At 37.2% G+C, this 26,038-nt stretch overlaps 1 protein-coding gene across 2 annotated transcripts in view; it reads left to right on the forward strand.

The window, feature by feature from the left end:
* The window catches only part of LOC132122097 (zinc finger protein 281-like), a 50,157-nt gene that overhangs the window by 12,389 nt on the left and 11,730 nt on the right, over nt 1-26,038 (forward strand). The window contains exons 2-6 of one of the 2 annotated variants that reach the window (XM_059531982.1): nt 3,100-3,512; nt 3,615-3,731; nt 5,813-5,936; nt 6,037-6,120; nt 6,232-6,350. In XM_059531982.1, the coding sequence (XP_059387965.1) occupies nt 3,141-3,512; nt 3,615-3,731; nt 5,813-5,936; nt 6,037-6,120; nt 6,232-6,350 (816 nt within the window). In that variant the 5' untranslated portion in view covers nt 3,100-3,140. The remainder of the gene's footprint in view (nt 1-3,099; nt 3,513-3,614; nt 3,732-5,812; nt 5,937-6,036; nt 6,121-6,231; nt 6,351-26,038) is intronic. The other variant, XM_059531983.1, reaches the window with a different exon arrangement.

Below are 26,038 nucleotides of genomic sequence, written 5' to 3' on the forward strand. Positions count from 1 at the left end.
TGTTTTCCTATTGAATGTTGTTCAGTTGCTTTGACGCAATGTATTTTGTTTAAAGCGCTATATAAATAAAGGTGACATTGACATTGACATTGACCATGTCTGCGATTAAAAAATACGTGTGTGCACATTTATAGCAGAAAATGATTTGTCATTCAGAATTTCGCAGCCACTGGTCACCCTGTGTAGAAAACTGGCAAAAGACAAAAAAAAACGTTAACTAGACTGTTGGTTTCAAATCAACATGCGAGTTACATCCCAGAAAAAAAAGTGATAATAGCCTTGATTTCACTTCTAATCTTCAGTTTAGCAGTTTAGTTCTTTAGCACTTTGAGCACTTAATTATTTAAGCACTTTAAGCACTTGTTATTGTTTAGAAAAAACACTTTATTTGACATAGTATTTTTAAATAAATGGTGCCAAACATAATCATTGAAGAGATTCATGTCTATCTCAGTCTGTTTACCATTTTTTAAGCACTTTAAGCTCTTGTTAACTGTATTTTTGTTACTATCGTCAATATTTGAATTAAGTCTGTCTGTGGAGTTTCTCTCCAAACACAACCCCCCCCCCCCCCCCAAAAAAAAGTTCAGGCTCAGGATTTTTTTCCACTTTAACCCCTGTTCTTATTATGAGTAAAATTCATGCCAACAGCCAACATATTTAGCTTGATCAGAAGGTTGACTGCAAGAGTCGAGCGGGATGTTAAGAGTTTGTCTGTTTCTTTTACTGATTATTTTCGGGTTAAAGCATGATTTAAACAGATTCACACTCAATCGCTTTTGCAATAATGCGTTCAAACAAATGTAATCTTACAGTGCTACATTATCAGCATGCTATCTGATTTTGAAATCTTGAAGTTAATCGATCTGTTTAGATAAAATAACTGACAAAAATTTACTGTTATTTTCATCACAAACAAAATTTTCACAGCAGAAAGCAGCAATTAAAGATGTAATGCTTACAATGTTATTAGTTTGGCATGTGATAGGCTATAGGGAAAAAAGTTTACACAAAATAGCTTAAGCCACTTTGAACTCTCCTGTTATTTTTTTATTATTATCATTTTATATGCTATGTTATGTTTCTGGTATCAGAGCGCGTGGAGGGGAAGTTGTTGCTTCTCACAGACTCTGCTGTGAGTGAGAGAGATGTTTCACCTGACGAAATGAAGACGACCGCGGCTGCACAAGCACAGCACATCCGCCAAAAATCAACCTGCAGCAATGCTCGTTCATCGACTCGCCAAGCTTTACTTTTGTAGGTCGCATGGCAGTAAATAATTCGATAATATGACCATGCAGTCAATACAGATATTTAATAAAAACATTAAAACAAGCAGGGCTGTAAAATAAAACAATAAAAAACGCATGCCAGGTCTACACTGGACACGAGTGGAACGATCCAACAAAAGACAACAGAACACAGTGATGGATACATTGGACTCGATCCCCATCAGTGAACTGATGCTCGTTCTGTTTATGATGAAATGTTCTGACACTGCGTTCAGATGATTTGACACTATAGTGTGATGTCATCAAGTTTAGACACACTTTTCGCTGTGGGGCACAGATGACAACTTTCGCGTCCGGTGTAGACACAGACAGTGACTGCTCTATTTACAAATAAGCTCTATAAGAAAAAAAAAAAAAAAAAAACGAGATGGAAATATAAACTAGAAAAAATATTAACAGGTCCTCCGTCCATGACACTGACTCACTGCGGAGCTGGCAGTTTTAATCTGAACAGCTCTTAAAGCTGAGTGGATGGTTAAATGAATGATCGCATCTTTCCAGCATTAAGGTAATAACAGTACTGTTTTTTTTAATCATCTTTTTGCAGTTATAAATTTGACTGCTAAATGAATGATAAAGAACTATATTAAAACTTGTTTTGTAAAATTTCTTCGTCATTTGAATATTGATTTAAAATTTTTTTTAAATCATAAATCAGATTTTCTTTTCTAAAATAAAAAAAAAAAACAGGGATTTTTTTTTTTAGGCCATATGATATTACCCTACTTTAAAAACAAGTAAAGAAGGTTCCCTTTAAAATTACTTTAGTTGTCAATTACTAAAGCTTTTTTTTTTTACATCGTGTGAATGTTGATTATAATGAGAGAACTTGAGTTTAATCGTGAGGACGTTTTATTAATTCTTTAGAGTTTCAAGATTTAATCTTGTTTTAGGCAAATTAGGCCTAAATAATGGGAACGAAATTATACAGTGCTTCACATTTAAACATGCAACAATTTCTTAGTCAGTTTACAGACAAATGTCTTTTTCCCAATAAGTTATGTCAAAATAAAGGACAGGTAACGAATAACAAAAATGCATGTTGTTTTATTAAAGGAAAAAATATATTTATATTTAAAATATAAATTAAAATATAGGCATAATATATTAAAATATTGACATTTTGCATATTAATCCATGTAGCCTACCCCCCTAAAATAGGCTACCACTTTTAATGCTCGGATGCAAAGTAAACCACAATTTCTTTTGAATAATATAACGCATAATTAATATAATATAAATAATACTGCACACCTTTTAAATGTGTCCAATCTAAAATATGGTTTAATACCATGTAGCTTAGAAAATATAAGCACAGACTCAGGCACAGGCTTAACATATCCTGCTTGAATTCGTTCTAAGAAATGCACATAACTTCATAAATACCAAACTTTCATCTGTGAATATTAAATATTAAATATTTAAACTATAGTGTTTTTTCATTTTCCGTGACTGAAGCAGTCAAATGTAACACATCAGCGAGGCAAAACTGACGTCTATTTGCGAAAAAATGTGCTTTGATGCGCTTGTTTGATATCTTGCGGTTAAAGCGCCACTCAGCGGTCAAAGGCTGCAAATGCACTTTATACCGCTGCCGCCGCGGGTCAAAGAGGCGTTTTCGATGTCTACTTAGTGTAGATCTGGAATAATTAAGAAAATGAAACACTATATTATTATTCTAATAGATGTACGCTAAAAGAACAGAATATATTTAGTTCTATAAATTACTAATTATTTGTTCCTTGATTTTATATGACATTGATGTACCAGATCAATTCATAAGTCTCATATTTTCATGTCTTCATAGCATATTTCGTCAATGAATTTTGGCCGATTAAAGACCCAAGTATGAGTATTATCCAAGACAAGCTAGGCAATGAGTTTTTACGGAATGGAGGGATGGACCCCAACTTCCCCCCCAACATGATCATGTTCAGCCATTTACCGCCAGTGACCAGCTTCACGTGCCTGACTCCGCAAGCCTCCATGTCGGATCTGCCCCAAGAGATGATCCTGAAGAAGGAGCGTGACTCTCCTGACCACAGTGGTGGCTTTCTCCACAGTATGGGTATAAAACAGGAGAAGCTCAGTGAGTTGGATTACCGCCTTCCAATGTATGCAACAGGAACCGGAACAGCAGGAGGAAAAAGCACTGATATGCTGGACATGTCGTTTGGCAACCACCAGAATATGCTTTTGCATGACCTAAGCCTTAGCAACGTAAGTCTAGATGATAAATGAGATGTTATTAAAACACTGTGTTCTACATGTTATACTGTCTTTTTTGTTTTTATTTCATGCCATTTTTCTGTCCTTCCTTAGCAGTTCTCCAGAAGACAGGGGAAAGACCCAAAAGAATCTGGGCCTAGAAGAGGGAGGAGAGCAAATGGAGAAGGAGCAGATAGCAAAGCCAGAAGGAAACAAGGAGATTCCACAAAGGTATGTATAGGTTACCCTTTTATCATTCACTAAGTACTTTAAAACTTTTTATAGTTTGTAGTAGGGCTGTCACTTTTGAGAAAAATCAAATTCAAACGGATATCAAATATCATGCAATGTATTCGAATATATTCGAATATCTACGTGCAACCCCCCACCCCTCTCCCGCGCATAAAAAAAACACCGTGGCCTAAGAGGCATATCGCGCCTAAAAACGTGTGGAAAACGCTAGGCGCACTGCTTTCTCCTTCTCCAAAGCGCTCGGGCAGTTGCACTCCTGAGGCGTCTGCTGTTGCTTAGCAACCATGACCTGCTCTCTCCATGAAGACGCGGAAATTTCAGCAAAAGATAAATGGATTTGCAGCACTGAAAATTGCTTGCAGTAGCTCTGCTACTAAATTTATTTCAAAATGGCAATCCATATATAGCTATGATCAGCTGTTCCTTCATCTTGGCTGAGCTTTCAACGTTGTTACGGGAAAGGATGAAGCTGATTGGTTAGTTGTCACATGACCTGCTGAGCGCTTGCAGCTCTCTGAAAAGTTGAGATGTTCTTAACTCGATGCGGTGCAGACGTGCCTGGAAAAAACGAGAGTGTCGCACCATCGATTAATCTTTATGTACTTATATTTTAGTTTTGCCCATTTTTTTCAATTAAATTATTAACAAAGGGTCTTTATCATTCAACATAGACTTTTAGAGATTTTAACCATTTTGCATTGTCATATCCTCATCAAAAATATACCTGGAGTTTTGTTTTATTTTGTGTTAGTAATCCTTTGTCAAACTCTTCTGCAATCAAAACACTGACCCATACAATAGCAAATTTCACAAGGAGATTTCAAATAATGTTTTCACCATGGCAGTCCTTAGGGCTCCTAAAGTTGTTTAACATCCCGAATAAAGCTTATTAAGGAATCTTTCAGAAAATATTTTCACGAAGAATAAAACAGAATAAATTTGCAGTACATTGCATTTTATTATTTTTTTCCTGTAAACACACAACTTATACCTGGGAAACAGCTTTATAGCTTATGCTGTGAAATTGTAAATAATCCTTAGAATAAAGTGCCAGTGGCATGAAACCTGAATGGAACTCACATTTTAAAGTAAAATCCATCAGAAGTTCGTCCAGAAAAAAAATAGAATTTGACACACACAAAAAATCTGCTGTGTGAAATACCTCTCTCATTCAGTCATAATTAGGTTGCAAGACTGAATTATGAACTGGTAAACGACAAACTGATCACAGAACATGTTTGTAAATCTTTAAATGTTAACTGTTAAAAAGCTATGTTATCAGCTTTAACGACTAAACATTTGCAAACAACATTGTACTGGAGAATCTGCACAAATAAAAGTCTTAAACAGTTAGTTCAGTAGTACAGAGTTTACAGGTTACTCTTCTTTTTTGAAGGCTCAAAGTAAAGTTCTCCCACACTTTGGATGACTTCGTTCGAATAGTTTTATCTTCCGCTTTTTTCTTTTTCTTTCTCAAGCTTACTCCACTGCCGTCTGTCTCCACCATCTTGCTGCTGCAGACGCAGTTCGGGAAGCACGTGACATGAAACGAGGCCAGCTATTGGCTATTCGCTACTTCTCCTGCTGTACTGGCTGAATAAAACCTGCGGTAGCTCATTACTGCCACACTTTGGTTATCGCAGGTTTAAAATATGCACAAAATGAGCCGCTTACGGCAAATAAAAGTTGTTTAGCAACTAATCGATGACTAAATTAGTTGACAACTATTTTAATAATCGATTTTAATCGATTAAATCGATTAGTTGTTTCAGCTCTAGTTCGAATGCATATTCGAAAATCGAATAAAAAGTGACAGCCCTAGTTTGTAGACTTTTGAAATGCAAACATTGTAATGTAACTGTTACAAATGGATCATACACATTATTTTTAGACTCTTTCGTATGACAGCAAGTCAATATGTCAATAGCAGAAATGTAATTGTCTACAGAAGTGTTCATTTATTTATTAACTTTTATAAAAAAAAAAAAAAGTGAGTTATTCATTTTGGTAGTTAATAGATGCCAGTGTTTTAATGTATTTTTTTCTACTTGCTGTTTTAGTCACTCATGCTGGATGGTGATGCTGGGCCCCTCTCTCCCAACTCTAAACCACATGTTTGCGAGCACTGCAATGCAGCTTTCCGCAGTTCGTATCATCTACGGAGACATGTGCTCATCCACACAGGTGAGCAGCTTTTACTGTTAACTTCACTAGAGCAGAGACATTCAGGCTCAAACAGTATTTATGGGATGTTTCTGGTATGGATTTAATTTTTATTGTGCAGGTGAGAGGCCTTTCAGGTGCAGTCAGTGTAATATGAGCTTCATACAGAAGTATCTGCTGCAACGGCATGAGAAAATCCACAGCGGTGAGTGTGTTTACTTTTGTCCTATAATTGTCAAAGGGAAATATTAAGGTGGTGCTGATAGTTTTATTTGTTTATTTATTTGTTTGTTTTTATCTATTTATTTTTTAACAGGGGAGAAACCATTTAGCTGTGACCAGTGCAACATGCGCTTTATACAGAAGTACCATATGGAGAGACACAAAAGGACACACAGTGGAGAAAAGCCATATAAATGTGACACCTGTCTACAGGTGAGTCCTTACAGATAATTATTATCTAGTATGAAAGTAGTAGTAATCAAAATGGATTTTGGTTGAAATATACAAAATCTGGGGCAGTGACAAATAAGAGTGCCCACAGTAAAAAAATGGGAAAAACATAGAAATCAGCTTTTTTCTTATTTCATTAGCTGCTAGAGATACATAGTTTTGAAGAATAACAATAAGTGCAGTGGATGGTGTTTATGACAGTAAATTTAAATATAAATATAGCTGCAAGCAGCGATTACCGTGGTTCAAGCACATTAAGGCATTTAAGGTGGTCTAGGCCAACCTGGATGTATGGCTGACAGTAAAACACATCAAATATGGAGAATATGCTTACAGACACACACACACTGAAAAGAAATGATTATTAAACTAGTATATTAATACTCAATAATAGGGATGTGCACGGATAGTCGAATAACATTCGAATATTCGTTCTGCTCTAATTATTCGATAAATAAAAATGATATTCGAATTTCGCAAAAAAAAAAAAAAAAGTTCACAATAAAACCTAATTTGGTCACCTTCTGTGATTCTCCACGGCATATTTGAAGGTGTATGCAAGCAAAAAATAATTAATGAATGATTAAGGGGCCATTCACATATCGCGCCTAATAAGGCGTGGAAAAGGCTATGCGCGCTGCTTTCTCCTTCTTTCCAAAGCGCTCGGGTAGAAGCGCTCCTGAGGCGACGCGTTCTCTCCATGAAGACGCGGAAATTTCAGCAAAGGATAAATGGATTTGCAGCACAAAAAAAAAATCGCTTTCAGTAGCTCTGCTACTAAATTTATTTCAAAATGGCAATCCATATACAGCTATGATCAGCTGTTCCTTCATCTTGGCTGAGCTTTCAACGTTGTTAAGGGAAAGGATGAAGCTGAATGTTTAGTTCTTGTCACATGACCTGCGGTGCGCTTGCGGCATTCTGAAAGTTGAGATGTTTTTAACTCGATGCTGTTCGGACGCGCCTGGAAAAAACGGGACCGCGTCGCACCGCGTGCGCATCGCGACCGCGTCGCCTCCATTATGAGCGCGCATACCGCGTGCCTACATTGGAAATAACGAACTTGAGCATGCAAAAGACGCGATATGTGAACGCCCCCTAAAAGAACTGCTGTCTTCTAGTACTTCAAATATGCCGTGGAGAATCACAGAAAGTGATCCAAGAACATTGTTGCAGCATCTCTCAAGCAACGAATAAACACCGCTAACTTGGAGAATGCAGTGAAAACTCCTCTTCTCGCGTCTGCCCTAGACCCTCGGCACAAACATCTCAGGTTTCTCGATGAAAACATGAGATAAGTAAGAAAAAAAAACTTTTTTGAACATTATCAGAACATTTTCCTTGATGCGAGTGGTGCGGATGCAGTCGCCACGATGAAGATGCAATGCCCACTCGTTGGAAAAGGCTGAGCCAGTTCTCCAGCGATGATTACAGAGAGTCCAGCCGAGACGAGTGGGAACAGTTCTTGCTGGAGCCATGTATTCCACCAGATGAGGATCCCATTCAGTGGTGAAACGAAAACACGAAGCGCTTCACAAAATTATTCGCTTAGCACACCGTTATTTGTGAGTCCCGCCAACGTCTGTGCCGTCAGAGCACGTTTTCTCCACGGCCGGCCTTATTGTTAACAGACTAAGGAGCCGACTTTCCCCCAATCATGTTTACATGCCCGTATTTCTTAACAAGAACATTTGAAACAATAGAAAAAAAGCAAAAAAGATTTGCTGACAGTTTAAAAGTTAAGTGTAAGCTACATTCTGTACAATAGCCTAATTGCTGCAGGCTGCTTTACGTTTTTTCTTTGTTCACTTTTTTTTTTTTTTGCTTTTAATCTGTACTTTTGTTTGTTTGAACGCATTGTTAAAGGTTTTCAGCTACAAAACACGATGTGTAATGTTCAAGCTTATTGTAAACTTGTTCAAAATGACGAAAACAAATGTTGCTGAAAAATAACGTCTGACTCATTAAACTTAATTTAAATAAACGAATATTCGAATATTCATTTTTTTGTGAGCTCAAATATTCGAATGTGATATTTGTGGAAAACGCCCATCCCTACTCAATAAGCATGCTTATACACACAGACAGATACACATACACACACACACGTACATGCTCACACATTTTGTTGCAGATATAGATAATTGAAATAAGTGACACAATACTTATTGCAGATTATCTCTTTTTAGGATTTTATGTAATTTTCAGGTTTCATTGCAATCATAATCAGGCATAATTGTAAAAACTAACATGTCTATAACAACAATATGGTAAACTATGACTAAATATGATTTTAAATGTTTTAACAGTGATTTTATAATCTGTAAGCATGAATCCATCAAACTAGAGGCCTTCACAGTGCACCCGAGACCCGTCGACCTGTACGGGTTCGGGTCTATATTTTAAATGATCAGCCGGGTCGGGTCCGAATCTATTACCTCGGGTCCCAGGTCTGTTTAACATTGTGTGTAATACCAGTGCGATCGGAGTCATCGGACTCGGAGATAGGGCTGCATGATGTGTCGTTTAAGCATCGATATCGCGATGTACGAATCCACGATAGTCACATCGCAGGATGTGCGATGTAGGCTGTCGTAGTTGATCCGTTATTCATTAACCGTAGGGGCCAGCTGCTCCCCGGCCCTTGACGAATGTGATTCACGGATTAATTGCACAGCTTAGCCATCATAGAGTGAAAGTTTATCATTTGCATGCGTTTTTAAGTCCTGTCAGTTTAACAGGGCGCATATAAGAATAAGCAGAGAGAGAGAGAGCTCACCTTCACCGTCTTCAAACAACACGAGCGCTGTCTTGCTCTCTCTCCCTCGTGCAAATTAATCAAAATCAATTGACATGATGGTGAACGTAGCGGACGTAGAGGATTATAATGTAAAAGGAGCTCATTCAAATACTGAGGTGCTAAACCATTCAGGGCTTTTTAAGTAATAAGCAATATTTTTAAATCTATACAATGTTTGATAGGGAGCAAGTGCAGAGTTGACAGTTGAGAGTTGAGAGTTATTTATATCGACTATGCATTCCATTAGTATTTCAAATTGGTGTGTTTCACTGGGCCGCGAAGAAATGTAGAGCTGAGTATCATCAGCATAACAGTGAAAGCTTACACCATGTTTCCTGATGATATCTGCCAAGGGTAACACATAAAGCGTGAAGAGTAGTGGCCCTAGTACTGAGCCTTGAGGTACTCCATACTGCACTTGTGATCGATATGATACATCTTCATTCACTGCTACGAACTGATGGCAGTCATATAAGTATGATTTAACCCTCTGGAGTCTAAGGGTATTTTTGGGGCCTGGAGAAGTTTTGTCATGCCCTGACATTTGTGTTTTTTTCAGTTTCTTATAAACATCTAAATGGGTAAAGTCTAATCTCACTGTAATCAGCACAAACTGGGCTATAATAATATGTGAAATGCATGTATGTACATGATTGTGTTTTTGAGAAAAAAAATGTTATGCCTTGTTAGTGAAAAACTAAAAATGTTAAATCACTTGAATAAGGCCATAAAACACATACAGAACATTGGTTTCCGGGATTATTGAGAACTGGAGCTTGTAGCCTAGAATTTTTCCTTTCTAAATTATGTGAAAAGCATCTTGTTTACTCACTCACAGAAAACAATATATTGATTTAAATTTTCTAAGACACTTTTTGTTGGTAAATGTCATATGCGAGTAGGCGTCAACTATCATGAATATCATTGTGATTTACACCTGAGAAGACAAAGGCCCGCATAATGAGCTGCATAATGAGCCTTTCAGTCATCTGTGCCACTGAGAGTGAAGAGTTACAAGAAACAATGCGAGGACAAAATAAATGTATATAATTTTATGTTTGTAGTTTAAGAATATATTTAATTGTCCCACAACATAATTTAATATCCACTTGGGGGAGCAGTTAAACAGTTTATTAGAACAATCAAAGCTGACTTTCAAACTAATTTTTTGGCATCCTTACTCTCCATTCACACAATCCTTCAGAAATCCTTTTAACAATCTTATTTTCTACAAAAAAACATTTATTGTTGTTATTATTATTATCATTATTATTAATGTTGAAAGGAGCTTTTGAATGGTATAGTATTGTATATTGTTATTGTAACTTCATAATGTTTCACTTGATTATACATTTAGTCAGGAATTATAGTTTGGAAAAAGTATTTGGAAAAAGTCTAACTAGTAAAATGTTTACACGTTATGTGAAAACTAGTACAAGTATATAAATAAATAAAAAGAGACTTACTCATGTTTATGATCTCTGCTGAATAAAGTGCTTCATTCTTTTTTTTCTGAGGAAATCCATTTCTCAAATCCTCAACCACATCACATCTTTTTGGGGTGAATTTTGTCTTATTCCTCTCATTGCGAAGCAAACCGTAAAATAAAAAAACTTGAAGAACAGTCTCCCTGCTTTTTTCTTCTGTGTGGGCGTATTCAAGCCGCGTGCTTCAGTTTGAATCTGAATAGCGCGTTCAGCGCGGTGTTTTCATATGGATTACTTTATCACAGAATATCTGTTTCCGGCGGCACTTGTTCAGTTTAAAAGTAGACATGTCAGGCTGTCTATAGATATATCTCTCATGTCTCTTTTTTGAGTATTCACGGAGTTACAGTTCATTTTAATGACGTGTTTGTAAATGAAGATCAGCGCAGACAAAGGCTGCAGACAGCACACCTTGTTTGTTATCTTTATTTTATAAGTGCACAAAGTTTTGTTATGTCTGTATCCAAAAAAAGTAGACCCTTTACAGATTCAATTGATGTATTGCTCTTATCTGTACGATTAGAAATGAAAGTGTAATTTAAGTTCTTTTCGGGGTTATCAGGAGAAAATGACTCAAAACGCGTATCCGCGTTAATCGACTCCAGAGGGTTAATGAATGGTTTAAACAACTGACCTGTCCAACACTGAACTCACGAGACGTCTGAATTGGTGTATAAAAAAAATCTGTAACACTTTACAATAATGTTCTATTTATTAAACTATTTAACTACATTATTTAACATTTACTATTACTAAACTACACTTCTACAACATTAATTTCAACATTTAGGCTATAGCCTTCATTGTTGAAATCAAAAGTTGTACAGTATTTAAGTAACATTACCAAACAATGAACAGCTGCATTTTTATAAACAAAGATTAATAAATATAGTAACAAAAGTATTGCTCGTGGTAAGATCATGTTAGTTAATGTTAACAATTCAAACCATATCCTAAAGTAACAAACAAATAATTTACTCTAATTTAAATAATACTCTGATGTTTAAATAATTTAAAATGAGAATGTAAGTGTGCTCGCCCCATTTATGTTTGTAAGAAAAAATTTGATTAGATTTCATATCGCAATATATATCGCAGAAAAATAAAATATCGCAATGTAATTTTTTCCCAATATCGTGCAGCCCTACTCGGAGAACACCCGGCCGTGATCAAACATTGCTTATGTTTTTTTTTTTACTTGCAACTTGTCAAATTAGGAAAAGAAAAGACTGAGCCAAAAAAGCTATCTCTCTCTCTCTCTCTCTCTCTCTCTCTCTCTCTCTCTCTCTCTCTCTCTCTCTCTCTCTCTCTCTCTGCCTTTAGAAGCAGAGCGCACAGACTCAGTGATTTCAAATCAGCAACATAATCTGAGGTGACCATGAAGTGAACATGAATGTTTTCTTTGACGCTCAAATTGCGTTAAAGTAGGGGTGGGCGATATCTCGATATTTAAAATATATCGAGATATTTTTTAAACACGATATGGATTTTGACATATCGTATATATCGATATATTGTTTATAGGGGTGTAACAGTACGCAAAAATCACGGTTCGGTACGTACCTCGGTTTTAAAGTCACGGTTCGGTACGTACCTCGGTTTTAAAGTCACGGTTCGGTTCATTTTCGGTACAGTAAGGGAAAGAAATGCAAACATTAAACTGCAGGTTATTACTATAAACTTTTTTTACAATTTGTTTACACTTTTTTTTTAAATACTTTTCAATAAAATATATATACAATAAAAAAAGAATAAGAAATAAAATACTGCTGCAAAGTTCTTCACTAAATAAAATACTCTGTCTCAAACCAATATCATGTAATAAAATATAATGAAAAATATAAATAAATAACTATGATTACAGTGCAGCATTACCAATCCCAGCTTGTATGCCTGCTCATATTTAAAAATATATATCACTTTTCCAGCATCAACAGTTTCAGTTTTTAGACCTGCTCAGATTTCGTTATTGCGTTGGACCGATCGGAATTAAGAGCAAAGGTCTGTTTAAATGCCGACGGGAGCTGCGTTTGAATTACAATCATTTTTTCCTAGTTGTAGTGATGTTCACACTCGCGTGATTCCATTTTGAAAACCTTAGGCCGGTGACACACTGGCATATTGCACCTGTCAAACATAGTCTATTTTGCCTAGGCTTTATATTTATGGTCAACATGAAGTATAGATATTGTTGTCGTGAAGACAAGATCCTGGTCTGTCGGTGCCTTGGTGGCCTCCCTCTATGTCACCTACAGTAGCAGCAGCGTGCCAGAGCCGCTTCAGCCACAATTCTGGTGTGTAAAGACACAGAAAACGTGAGGCAGCTGTCACGCAACTGACACACAGCAGAAACGCTACGCTCACGCCACGCAGCCAGTGTGTCACCGGCCTTAGAATCAGCTGCAGGGTGGGATTTGCGCTGAACGCGAAGACTTCCGCCACTTAATATGTTCGTTTGGAAACACGAAAATGTACCTACGTTCCGAGTACAAAATATTGCATTCGGTACACACGTGCACCGTACCGAAAGCCCTGTACCGAAACGGTCAGGTACGAATACACGTACCGTTAAACCCCTAATTGTTTATATTTAATTACGATTCCGCCACTTTGCTTGTTTGCCTTCTCTGTGCTGTGCTCGGCCCCGCTCGCTCGCCCCCCGCCTCCTTGCTTATGTCCCCTCTCCCCTCGCGTGTAGAGAACTAGTCTAAAAAAAAAAAAAGTCAAAAAACAAAAGGACAACTGACTCCATTATATGGAGATACTTCGGTTTTAAGGCGTAGGGCGAATGGCAGGCAGATGTCTACTGTAGGGCCCAATGATTTCTGCGATGCAGAAAACGGGGACGGAATCGCGGAATCCAGTCAGAAAAAGGGAATTTACAGTTTAACGCGTTAAACGTCACGGAATTTGTAAAATTTTAAATGAATTAATAAAAAGTAGGTCATGCACTTACATCAAATCGCGATATGGACTAATATCTGCAAATATTTACCCGGATAAGTCTATTTTAATATGAATCCTGCATGTTCTGCGTGTCTGTGTTAATGAATGGAGCAGAAGCGCGTCTTCATTCATTAAACACAAGGAAGCGCGCGTGACGCTCGCGCTGATTTCAGCGTCTTTCCTCTCACTAAATAGAGACGTGAACACATGAGGAACATCTCCAGAACTGCACTGAGAGTCACTACATGAGCATCTGAATGTTTTATTTGAGTAAAACTATCTCATATCACAGACTGTAGTATCACATACACAGACCTGTAACGGTAAACTCGTCAAAATAAAAGTGTTTGACAGAAATCTATTACTATTGTTCAGCAGAATGTACATAGCCCACTACTACTACTATTAAAATGAAACGAACATAATTTTTTTAAGGAATAATCACACAACATTTCTTCCATGTTTTATTTTTAATAGTAAATCCCCTTTACCAAAAAATAAAGTTTGCTTAATTTTAAATAATTAAAAGATAAATTAAATGAATGTTTTATGCCTTCATGTGATAACCAGAAAAATGTAAATACACAGAATTTCTGAAGGGAAAAAAACATTTCATATAAAGCTATTTTAAGAATTTTTTGTAACTAATTAAGTTGTTTTTATGCATTTAAATAATTACACATGCTAAAACACAGAATTAGGTAACAATAAAACATATGGTGAAGAAAAAAATAAAACATTTCATAGGCCCCTAAACATTGGGGGGTTATTTTTCCTGTAAAGATATCGAGATATATATCGTATATCGAGATAAAGAATAATATATCGAGATATTTTTTTGCTCCATATCGCCCAGCCCTACGTTAAAGCATATTTTAGGTTGATACAGCTAGCACGCATGTGCAGTCTCGAGTGCGTTTCATGTTTCTATGGCAACCAGTGAGGGACACTTAGACCGCCAAACCGCGCTTTACATTTTCTCCCATTTTTATAATAATATAAATGAACCGTTTAATCTTAAAGTTTAAGTGGTCAGATTCAGAATCGACGCAGAGCAGAGAGCACAGAGATGTTAGCAAATAAATAACATCAGCAGCCATGGATGGCATTGCACGAGCGATCGTTATTATAGTTCAAAAGGGCAAACGGTCAAAGTTATTACTCGAATCATAATGTACATGTGCATGTCACTGTGACATCAAGTGGACTTTTGAAGCTGAAATAATGAGTGGATTAAGCTTGGACTTGGAATAACGAGAGGAAAAACATGAATAACTTTCTTGTCTGAGGATTGTAAATGCATCACAGGCAGTCAGGTACAAGGAAGAGAGACTACGGCTCCTTAAATTAGGTAAGCAACAGGTTTATTGACTTGTAATAGCAATTCAAGGTGTAATATGTGACAATCGGGTCCAGTCGGGTTTGTGTCTTCCCGGCGGGTTTGGGTCCAGCTTTCAAATAATAGACGGGTCCGGGTAGGCATTTGTCGGATCTACACTGGTCCGGGTCCAGCTTTTGAAATATTAGACGGGTCCGGGTCAGTTCGGTGTAGTACATTACGGGTCTTTCGGGTTTGGGCACGATTTTCTGGACCCGTGAAGACCTCTACATCAAACCTATGAACAGTACTGTTTCAGTGCATTTAATGAGCCCATTAGTGGTCTTCCACTGCCACATAGTGTTTATTAATGCAATTTCTCAAACAACAATGTGTTTTAACCTTTATCATTATTATAGTGTTATGTTTTTACATGTTATGTTTTTGCCTAATCTTTCTTAAATTTTGCATTTTACACAGTTTTGAGAAGTTGTAGGCTTTCTTTTAAGATTTAAAGGCTTTTGGGTACTTGGGCTGTGTATTGCCAAGAATCTGGCGATACTATACACATATAGTAACCCGACCGACCCTGTCAATTTAGGACCGACTCAATTTTTTTTTTTTTTGCTTTTAGTCCGACCGACTCGCTGATTGTAAATTTGCATTAAGACAGACCATTTTTTTTTTACTCTTCAAACAACTAATGCAAAAGCAATAAAATAATATCAATTATATTTAAGTATTGTAAATATATACATTTTCTAAGCCTACATACAAACGAAGGCTATCTTCCTTAATTAAAAAAAAAAACCCAGTGACGTCTATAACGGATGTCACACTATGTCTGCGATTCGTCTCATATTCTCATTCACTGTCAGAGTCAACGGTTTGCGCTTGGTAATGATGGAGGCGGCTGCAGTAAACAAAATGTTCACGGTCACTGTTCAAAGTCATACGGGTTCGGACACCATAATACAAATCTAAAAAATGCATTAAAACTTGGCACGAAGTTCTGGAAATACTGTGCCCAGATCTTTTCCCATCCCTTCTCCCATCTAGTCTAAACCGTGACCGTGTCGACTGTCACTTTATGTTCGAAAATCTATTGCACGAATCAACCTACACAAGTTTCGAAAACGAAAATAGGAAATTGATTTTAACGACCTTCTCTCTGGGAGCAGGTTTTTTTTTTTTTTGGAGCACGTCCAGGTTTTTTTTTTTTTTTTTTTTTTTTTTTTTTTTTGAACACGTGTCACACAGCAATTGCAGCTTCGGACACACGCATTACAGCAAATAATACTTCTGCTCAATATTTCTCTTTTTACAACAGAAATGTGAATTCTGCCGGTAATCAGATACAGATTTGATCTAGAATCGCCTAGGGCTGTCAAAATAGCTGAAAAACTAAATTTGAATTTCTTACTTAAATATGATCAAAATTCGAATTTTATTCGAATTTAAAATGCATAATTTCAGTTAGGGTGAAGAAAAGCTTTTTGCTTCTCTTCTGAGGCCTCAAGATAGCGCATCGAGCAAAATATTACGGCACGTTTATTCAAAGCATTAGAATACATGACTGTGAAAAAACAACATATTTAAAATAATTTTATGAACAATTATTGTTAATTAAGTTGCTTAACCCTTGTGGATTGTTCAAATTCACTACCCTATGTATGTCCGGGATGAAAACATCCACTCAATTAAACTGCTGTAAAAATGTATCAGATTCATATTTTTTTTTCAATTTTTTTTGCATAAATCTGTTAATCAACTTCAGTCCTGATCAAAACTACCAAATGTTTTTAAAAAAAAATCCAAGATTGTAACTCTTTAATTGCCAAGTTCATAAATGATGTCACTGATTTGGGGGGAAAAATTACTTATTTTCAATATAAATGTAATTGTGGCTTTTTTTTTTTTTTACTTTTTATAACAGTCTTGGGCATGTCAAAGATTAGTATTAGATTAGCAACATTGGCTTTGATGCATTGTTAGTTTTTGTGCAGCATTAGATTTAAAATTTTTCTCCCTAATTTGTTGTTGGTGCCCCCTTGACTTCCATTATAACGACATTTTTTGATTGCAAAGCCATGACACCATATAATCATGCATTGTTGATTGTGGTTTTCCCTTTTGGGAAGAGGTAAAATTTTTAATTTTTACGGTTGATCACTAGGTGGGACCATTAACCCTTTAGATAGGCCTGTGCAAAAAAAGGCTTAGTTTCTGGCTTGTATATGGAGTTATATGGAGTATAACAGCAAATTATAGTGTTTGTGTGTGTGTGTGAGATTCTTGATTGTTGGTGGTTTTCCCTGTTGGGAAGAGGTAAGTAACATTTGTTATTTTTACAGTTGATCACTAGGTGGGACCATTAACCCTTTAGATAGGCCTGTGCAAAAAAAAGCTTAGTATCTGACTTGTATATGAAGCTATATGGAGTATAACAGCATATTATATTGTGTGTGTGTGTGTGTGTGTGAGAAAGAGAGAGAGCGAGTGTGTGAGAGAGACTTTTGCGCACTTAACTTGATGTATTTCAGAAAATCACAATGTACACCTCAGCTCTCAGAACTACATGGAGTAAACAAAAGTGTATTTATGCACCTGCTGCCTTTTAATGGTGGTGAAAGTATTCGGTTGTTAAGTGATGATGTAAGAAGCGCTGTTTCCGGGTCCAGGCCTCAACTCGCTTCACTTGAGAATATGACCTCAGCAGCCGTTTATGAGCACTCTTTATTCATATTGATAATTTAAGTTAAACGCTTTCAAACTTACGATATACACTACAGTCTCTGTGCTCACAGCGTCCCAAACACAAATAATTTTTATTTCAAAATATATTTTTTTATATTTATATTTTCATTGTCTGGCTATCTGGGACTTCGGTATGGAGTTAAAGGTTAATTTTATAACTTTTTCACTAGCATTCTATCACATTGTGAGTTTATATTAGCAACTTTTGTTGTTTTCTCGTGGTAACTGATAGAGCGTTTGGACACGGAAGCGCTGCTACGTGACGTCAGACTTAACAAGCGAATAGACTAAACAAAAGCAAAGTACGTGGATTTAAACACTTGCATGCCATCGTGCTGGTCATTTAATGGTGAGAAGAGCGGCAAGCAACATGAGAAAGGGCTCGACTTGTACCAAAGTTTTAGAAATGATTATGTAGCTTGACCCCTCCAGCGAGCTGCAGCTTATTTGAAGTTGGTATTGCATTTTGGTTCATAATACATTGTTCATAAATTTGATGCAAAGTAGATTTTTTTTACAGGATTTTAAGGTTTTAAACTGGCTTTACCATCAAGAAAAGACGAGCATTTCACATATAGGCCATCTGTACTTTTCACCATCAAAAGGCAGCAGGTGCATAAACACACTTCTTATTTTGTTTACTTCATGTAGTTCTGAGAGCATGAGGTGCATATTTGGATTTTTTCAGATACTGTACATCAAGGAAAGTGCACAAAGGTCTCTCTCACACCCTCTCTTTCTCTCTCTCTCTCTCTCTCACACACACACAAAGTATAATTTGTTATTATACTCCATATAACTCCATATACAAGCCAGAAACTAAGCCTTTTTTTGCACAGGCCTATCTAAAGGGTTAATGGTCCCACCTAGTGATCAACTGTAAAAATAAATGTTTTTACCTCTTCCCAAAAGGGAAAACCACAAACAAGGGTTAACAATCAAGAATGCATGATTATATGGTGTCATGGCTTTGCAATCAAAAAATGTCGTTATAATGGAAGTCAATGGGGCAAAAACAGCCACCAACAACAAATTTGGGAGAAAATATTTAAATCTAATGCTGCACAAAAACTAACAATGCATCAAAGCCAATCTTATGACTAATCTTTGCCATGCCCAAGACTGGGATAAAAGGTAAAAAAATATCCAGTCCACAATCACTTTTTATATTGAAAATATGTAATTTTGTGTGTTTTTTTTCCAAATCAGTGACATCATTTATGAACTTGGTAATTAGAGTTAAAATCTTGGAATTTTTTTTAACATTTGGTAATTTTGATCAGGACTGAGGTTGATTAATAGATTTATGCAAAAAAAGTTGAAAAAAATATTTATCTGATACATTTTTAGAGCAGTTTAATTTAGTGGATGTTTTCATCCATGAACATACCGAGAGGGTAGGGAATTTGCCCACAGTGTACCGTTGAGTTTTGAAAAATTTCAAAGCATTTTCCCAAAATATGGGTCAAAATAAGATTTGTCACCAAAAATCATTCCATTAGCTCAAACACAGAAAGTTGTGGCCAAAATAAGACTCAACTTTACCCCCAAGTGGATGGAAACGTCCCTAAAGACGCATAAGGGTTAAAGAACTATAAACGAAACAGCGTCATGTATACATGCATTATTAAATAAATAAAAAGGGCGGAAAACCAGTCACACAGAATATTTTTTTTTAAATTTAAAAACATGAGATGCAGTGGGATGGGGAACTAAAACCCAACAAAGTCTCGAGATATTTTTAGAAAATTAAATTAAATACGTTAATTTTACATGTCTTTCTAAACATGCGGCTCTCTTGTGCGAGACGCGGGTCCAAAGGTGTCCCTTTAGAAAATGCGCGAAATATGCGTTCTGTGCGAACGGCTTGGTTTCAGTTTTGATGTAAACAAGATTTTCTCCACATTGATGTTCCCCTTTTTTTTTTTTTTTTTTTTTGTAGTGGCTTCAACTGGATAGGCTAACATAACCCTATGATGCAATGCCACATACATCGTCATCGCATCTCGTGCGCCACTGCTAAAGTTTACTTCGGCCGTCCGCACACTGTCTGCATTATGTCCTTTTCGTCATCTGTGTGCGGGCATCTTTTGAGACCGCAGACGGTGCGCGTACACAAGGTTAAAGATGAGACAGCAGATACTGCGTGTCGAGCTCGTCCGTCTTTGAAAGATGTGTAGACACTGCTGTGCGCGCGGCGAGATGGAATGGAACACGGACTGTGAAGTACCGGGGCTCATAAGGCAGCTTCCTTATATTACCTATATTTGGTGTTATTTGCCGTATAAAACTTATTTAGACATGCAAAATCAATTTTACAATCGATTCATTGAACACTTGTCACTCAAATCAAACAGGATTTTTTTCACAAAAGTGACAACCCAGGAAAGCAAAGTAAACGGTCTCTCATTTGTAGGTTGCATTGATACCTAGCGTTGGATGCAAGTAAAACAGTATAACAGTACCTCATTTTTTTTCTTCTCACCTGAAATTCATGCAATAGATTTTCATTTGTTTGTGGTCTATATAGCCTGCATCAAAATGAGGTTTGCAATTATGCGCCCGAAGGCACGGGTTGAAGACCCAGTCAGTGACGTCACGATATGCTAATTTGTTTAAATTCATACCTACGTCATCACCATCACCAAAATTTTCTTTTTTTTCATTGAAACTTGAAAAAAAAAAAATAGAGCGACCTACCGACCCTTTTAAAAAAATATATTTTTGTTACTGCAAACCAAAATATTTTTAAGGATGGCCTTAACGGCAATTATTATGTGATGCAATCAAACTTATAGCAAAATTTGGTAATTTTGTATATTGTAAGAACACACCAGCATATGCCAACCTTCGCAAAAAATAAATATAAATTATTTAACCAGAACACAGTGGGATCTGCATTTGCAATAATCAATCCCTGTAACATTAGCCGCTGGCGCCGATACAGGATGGCTGCCTCCGTGACGTGCTCTGCAGTTGTTTTTGTGTTTTTGTTAGTTTGTCCTGTCTTTAGTTATATTCCTGCATCCACCCTCTCCCCCACACCTGCAATTCAGATAAGCGAGGATGCGGTGCGCCAGGTCTTCCAGAAGCAGAAAAGGAAAAAAGCACCAGGCCCAGATTGTGTTACACCAGCCTGTCTGAAATCTTGTGCTGACCAGCTGGCCCCCATCTTCACAAAGATCTTCAACCGATCGCTGGAACTGTGCGAAGTCCCTTCATGCTTCAAACGCTCCACCATCATCCCCATCCCAAAGAAATCCAAAATTACAGGACTAAATGACTACAGGCCTGTGGCTCTAACGTCTGTAGTCATGAAGTCATTTGAAAAACTGGTGCTGGCCCACCTGAAGGACATCACTGGAGCCTTGCTGGACCCTCTTCAGTTTGCCTACAGAGCAAACAGGTCTGTGGACGATGCAGTAAACATCGGACTGCATTATGTTCTGCAACACCTAGACAGACTGCAGACTTATGTGAGGATCCTGTTTGTGGACTTCAGCTCGGCCTTTAACACGATCATCCCAAACCTCCTCCTGCCCAAACTAACTCGGCTCTCCATGCCCACCAACATCTGTCAGTGGATCAACAGCTTCCTGACAGACAGGCAGCAGCTAGTGAGGCTGGGAAAATACACATCCAGCACCCGTACAATCAGCACCGGAGCTCCCCAGGGCTGTGTTCTCTCCCCACTGCTTTTCTCCCTGTACACTAACGATTGCACATGTAAGGACCCTTCTGTCAAGCTCCTGAAGTTTGCAGATGACACCACACTCATCGGCCTCATTCAGGACCGTGACGAGTCTGCTTACAGACAGGAGGTTAAAGAGCTGGCTGTCTGGTGCACTCTCAACAACCTGGAGCTTAACACGCTCAAAACAGTGGAGATGATCGTGGACTTCAGGAGAAACCCCCTTGTACTTCCCCCACTCACCATCATGAACAGCACTGTGACTGCAGTGGAGTCATTCAGGTTCCTGGGCACCACTATCTCTCAGGACCTGAAGTGGGACATTCATATTGACTCCATTGTGAAAAAGGCCCAGCAGAGGTTGTACTTCCTTCGCCAGCTGAGGAAGTTTAACCTGCCACAGGAGCTGCTGAAACAGTTCTACTCCACCATCATTGAATCCATCCTCTGCACTTCAGTAACTGTCTGGTTCAGCTGAGCTTCTTAATCGGACCTCAGAAGGCTACAGAGAGTAGTCCGGACTGCTGAGCAAATCATCGGTACAACCCTCCCTTCTATTCAAGAACTGTCCTTATCCAGAGTGAGCAAAAGGGCTGTTAAAATCACTCTGGACCCCTCACATCCAGCACACTCCCTCTTTGAACTGTTGCCATCTGGTCGACGCTACAGAGCTCTGAACACTAGAATGACCAGACACAGGAACAGTTTTTTCCCTCAGGCAATCCATCTTATGAACAGCTGATAATAACTGTGGAACACGCTACACTATTTATATTTATATACACATAGTTATTTATCTAACACACATACTTAGCGTACACTTACATTTTTTGCACATAATATACATGTACATACATCAATGCTCATTGTAATATACCTGCCATACATTGTCAATTTGTATATTGTCATTCCTTACCCACCTATTTTTTTTATTTTTTTTATATTCCTTATTGTTTTTTTTTGTTCTGTCGCTGCTATGTTGCACTGCGGAGCTTCTGTCACGAAAACAAATTCCTCGTATGTGTGAACATACCTGGCAATAAAGCTCATTCTGATTCTGATTCAATGTTATTGAACCAATTTTTGTGCAGTACGAGTAAGGGTGGTGGTGTTGGGAATTAAAGTGCTTGCAGGATACTTTAAATGTATAATACATACAAAATGTAGTTTATAAAAAGACTAAAATATATATATATTTATATATATACTGTGTGTGTGTGTGTGTATATGTGTGGGTGTGTGTGTATGTGTATGTGTATATATATATATATATATATATATATATATATATATATATATATATATATATATATATATATATATATATATATATATATATATATATATATGAAATGAGAGAAAGCTGCAGCTGCTTGGCAACCCTGCCGCCCAGTGGCGTGCCCTAATGCTAGTGTTTCCTGTCACTCTCACTGTCGTTCAGAGATGAAGACTGCCATCTAGCAGTCGGGATGTAAACTCAAAACGAAACAACGGACATGAATTTTGTATGTTTTTTTGTAAGTGATTTGTAGACTGATTTTTTTTTTAACCTTCTTTAACTTCACAGTCTTGGGCATGTCAAATATTAGTAGCAACATTGGCTTTGATGCATTGTTAGTTTTTGTGCAGCATTAGATTTAATTTTTTTTCTCCCTCGCTTATTGTTCGTGGCTGTTTTTGCCCCATTGGCTTCCATTATAATGACATTTTTTGATTGCAAAGCCATGACACCATATAATCATGCATTCTTGATGGTTAGTGATTTTCCCTGTTGGGAAGAGGTAAATCTTTTAATTTTTATGTTGATCACTAGCTGGGTCCATTAACCCTTTGGATAGGCCTGTGCAAAAAAAAAAAAAAAAAGCTTAGTCACTCCACTTTCATATATATATATAAAATGAGAGAAAGCTGCAGCTGCTTGGCAGCCCTGCCGCCCAGTGGCGTGCCCTAATGCTAGTGTTTCCTGTCACTCTCACTGTCGTTCAGAGATGAAGACTGCCATCTAGCAGTCGGGATGTAAACTCAAAACAAAACAACGGACATGAATTTTGTATGTTTTTTTGTAAGTGATTTGTAGACTGATTTTTTTTAACCTTCTTTAACTTCACAGTCTTGGGCATGTCAAATATTAGTAGCAACATTGGCTTTGATGCATTGTTAGTTTTTGTGCAGCATTAGATTTAATTTTTTTTCTCCCTCGCTTATTGTTCGTGGCTGTTTTTGCCCCATTGGCTTCCATTATAATGACATTTTTTGATTGCAAAGCCATGACACCATATAATCATGCATTCTTGATGGTTAGTGATTTTCCCTGTTGGGAAGAGGTAAATCTTTTAATTTTTATGTTGATCACTAGCTGGGTCCATTAACCCTTTGGATAGGCCTGTGCAAAAAAAAAAAAAAAAAGCTTAGTCACTCCACTTTCATATATATATATATATGAAATGAGAGAAAGCTGCAGCTGCTTGGCAACCCTGCCGCCCAGTGGCGTGCCCTAATGCTAGTGTTTCCTGTCACTCTCACTGTCGTTCAGAGATGAAGACTGCCAACTAGCAGTCGGGATGTAAACTCAAAACGAAACAACGGACATGAATTTTGTATGTTTTTTTTTTATTTTTTATATCGATATTCCGTTTTTGAGAATACAGTATCGCCAAACAAAATATCGAGATACATGTATCGATATTTTCTTGCACCCCTATTGGGTCCCCTATGTGAAGAACATATTATAAAATGACTGGTTTATAGTTGTCCAAATGCAAATGTTTTTTTCTTTTTTTATAATCTTATTTAATTAACAGTTTGATTGACAGCTTTGGTCCCAGAAGTTGTTCAGAATGAGGAGATCTGCAGATCTAGTGTTTTTGTGAATATATTAAAGGTCCCGTTTTTCATGCTTTTTGAAGCTTTGTGTTTACAGTGTGAAATATAACGTGTTCATGTTTCGCATGTAAAAAAACACAGTATTTTTCACACAATTCACCTATCTGTATACCACTGTCATAAAAAAACGAGCTGATGACTTCCTTGTTCTATAAAGTCCCTCCTTCAGAAATACGTAACGAGTTCTGATTGTGCCAGCGGTTCCTAAGTTGTGATTCGACAGCAGCTTAGAGCATGCTGCCCTCCTGGAAACGCGATTTGGCTAGTTTTGAGAAGCAAGTGGGCAGGAGCATGTGATGGAGATGTTACTTATAATCACAGGAGCGTTTTTACTGACGAGATGCGCATGAAAATCGCATTTGATTTTTTTGCAAAGCCCTAACATCTAGTTAACAAAGCTAAACGGCGTTGCCCTTTGTGTAATAAGTTACAGAAACTGTTAAACGCACCAACTTAAATAATAAAATACACTTAACGGTTGTGGTCCATAAACAACGCCGCCTCCAGACAAAGAGGGAACTGCTCCATCTTTCAGGAATAATCTTTGTGCGAATCCACCATTAAACTGATTGAGAGAGAAAGCTGTCCTCAGCAAAATGTGCTGCACATAGTTTTACATGTGGATTATAATTTCGGGAACTGAGTTAAACATAAATTGTAACCATTAATCTCCAAGTACAGCGTCCCTGGGAAGCCCAAACAAAGGTGATTGGACTCTGAGATGAAAATAACAGCGTTTCGACGACATGGCGACAAACACAAACGCAACTCTTCCTCTTCTCCGTCGGAGCGCAACAAGACCCCCCCCCCCCCCCCCCCTTGTGTGTTCATGTGGGTGGAGGTTAGTCAAAAAACTGTTTTTAGTGTCGTCATTACTGCAGGAACTAGAGGGATGTAGTCCAAACGGGTCGTTTATTGTAGGTGAATTCTGTTAAATAAAATATCTCGCTTGGCATAGAACTTTGAGCTATAGAATTTTACAGATATTATACTCTAACAACAACATTACACACTAACTAAAGTTTAAAACATGGGATCAAGAAGAACGGGACCTTTAACCCTTATGCGTTTATGGGGACGTTTTTGTCCAATAGGGGGTGAAGTTGAGTCTTATTTTGGCAACAACTTTCTCTGTTTCAACAAATTGAATGATTTTTGGTAACAAATCTTATTTTGACACATATTTTGGGAAAATACTTTGAACATTTTCAAAAACATAATACACTGTGGGCAAATTCACTACCCTTTTGTTATGTTTGTGGATGAAAACATCCATGAAATTAAACTGCTGTAAAAATGTATCAGATAATTTTTTTTTGCATAAATCTATTAATCAAACTCAGTCCTGATCAAAACTACCAAATGTTTAAAAAGAAATCCAAGAATTTATCTCTTTAATTACCAAGTTCATAAATGATGTCACTGATTTGCGAAAAAACAAACACAAAATGACTTATTTTCATATAAAAAGTGATTTGTAGACTGATTTTTTTTTTAACCTTCTTTAACTTCACAGTCTTGGGCATGTCAAATATTAGTAGCAACATTGGCTTTGATGCATTGTTAGTTTTTGTGCAGCATTAGATTTAATTTTTTTTCTCCCTCGCTTATTGTTCGTGGCTGTTTTTGCCCCATTGGCTTCCATTATAATGACATTTTTTGATTGCAAAGCCATGACACCATATAATCATGCATTCTTGATGGTTAGTGATTTTCCCTGTTGGGAAGAGGTAAATCTTTTAATTTTTATGTTGATCACTAGGTGGGTCCATTAACCCTTTGGATAGG

The sequence above is a fragment of the Carassius carassius genome, chromosome 40, assembly GCF_963082965.1.
Source record: "Carassius carassius chromosome 40, fCarCar2.1, whole genome shotgun sequence".
NCBI classification, from domain to species: Eukaryota; Metazoa; Chordata; class Actinopteri; order Cypriniformes; family Cyprinidae; genus Carassius; species Carassius carassius.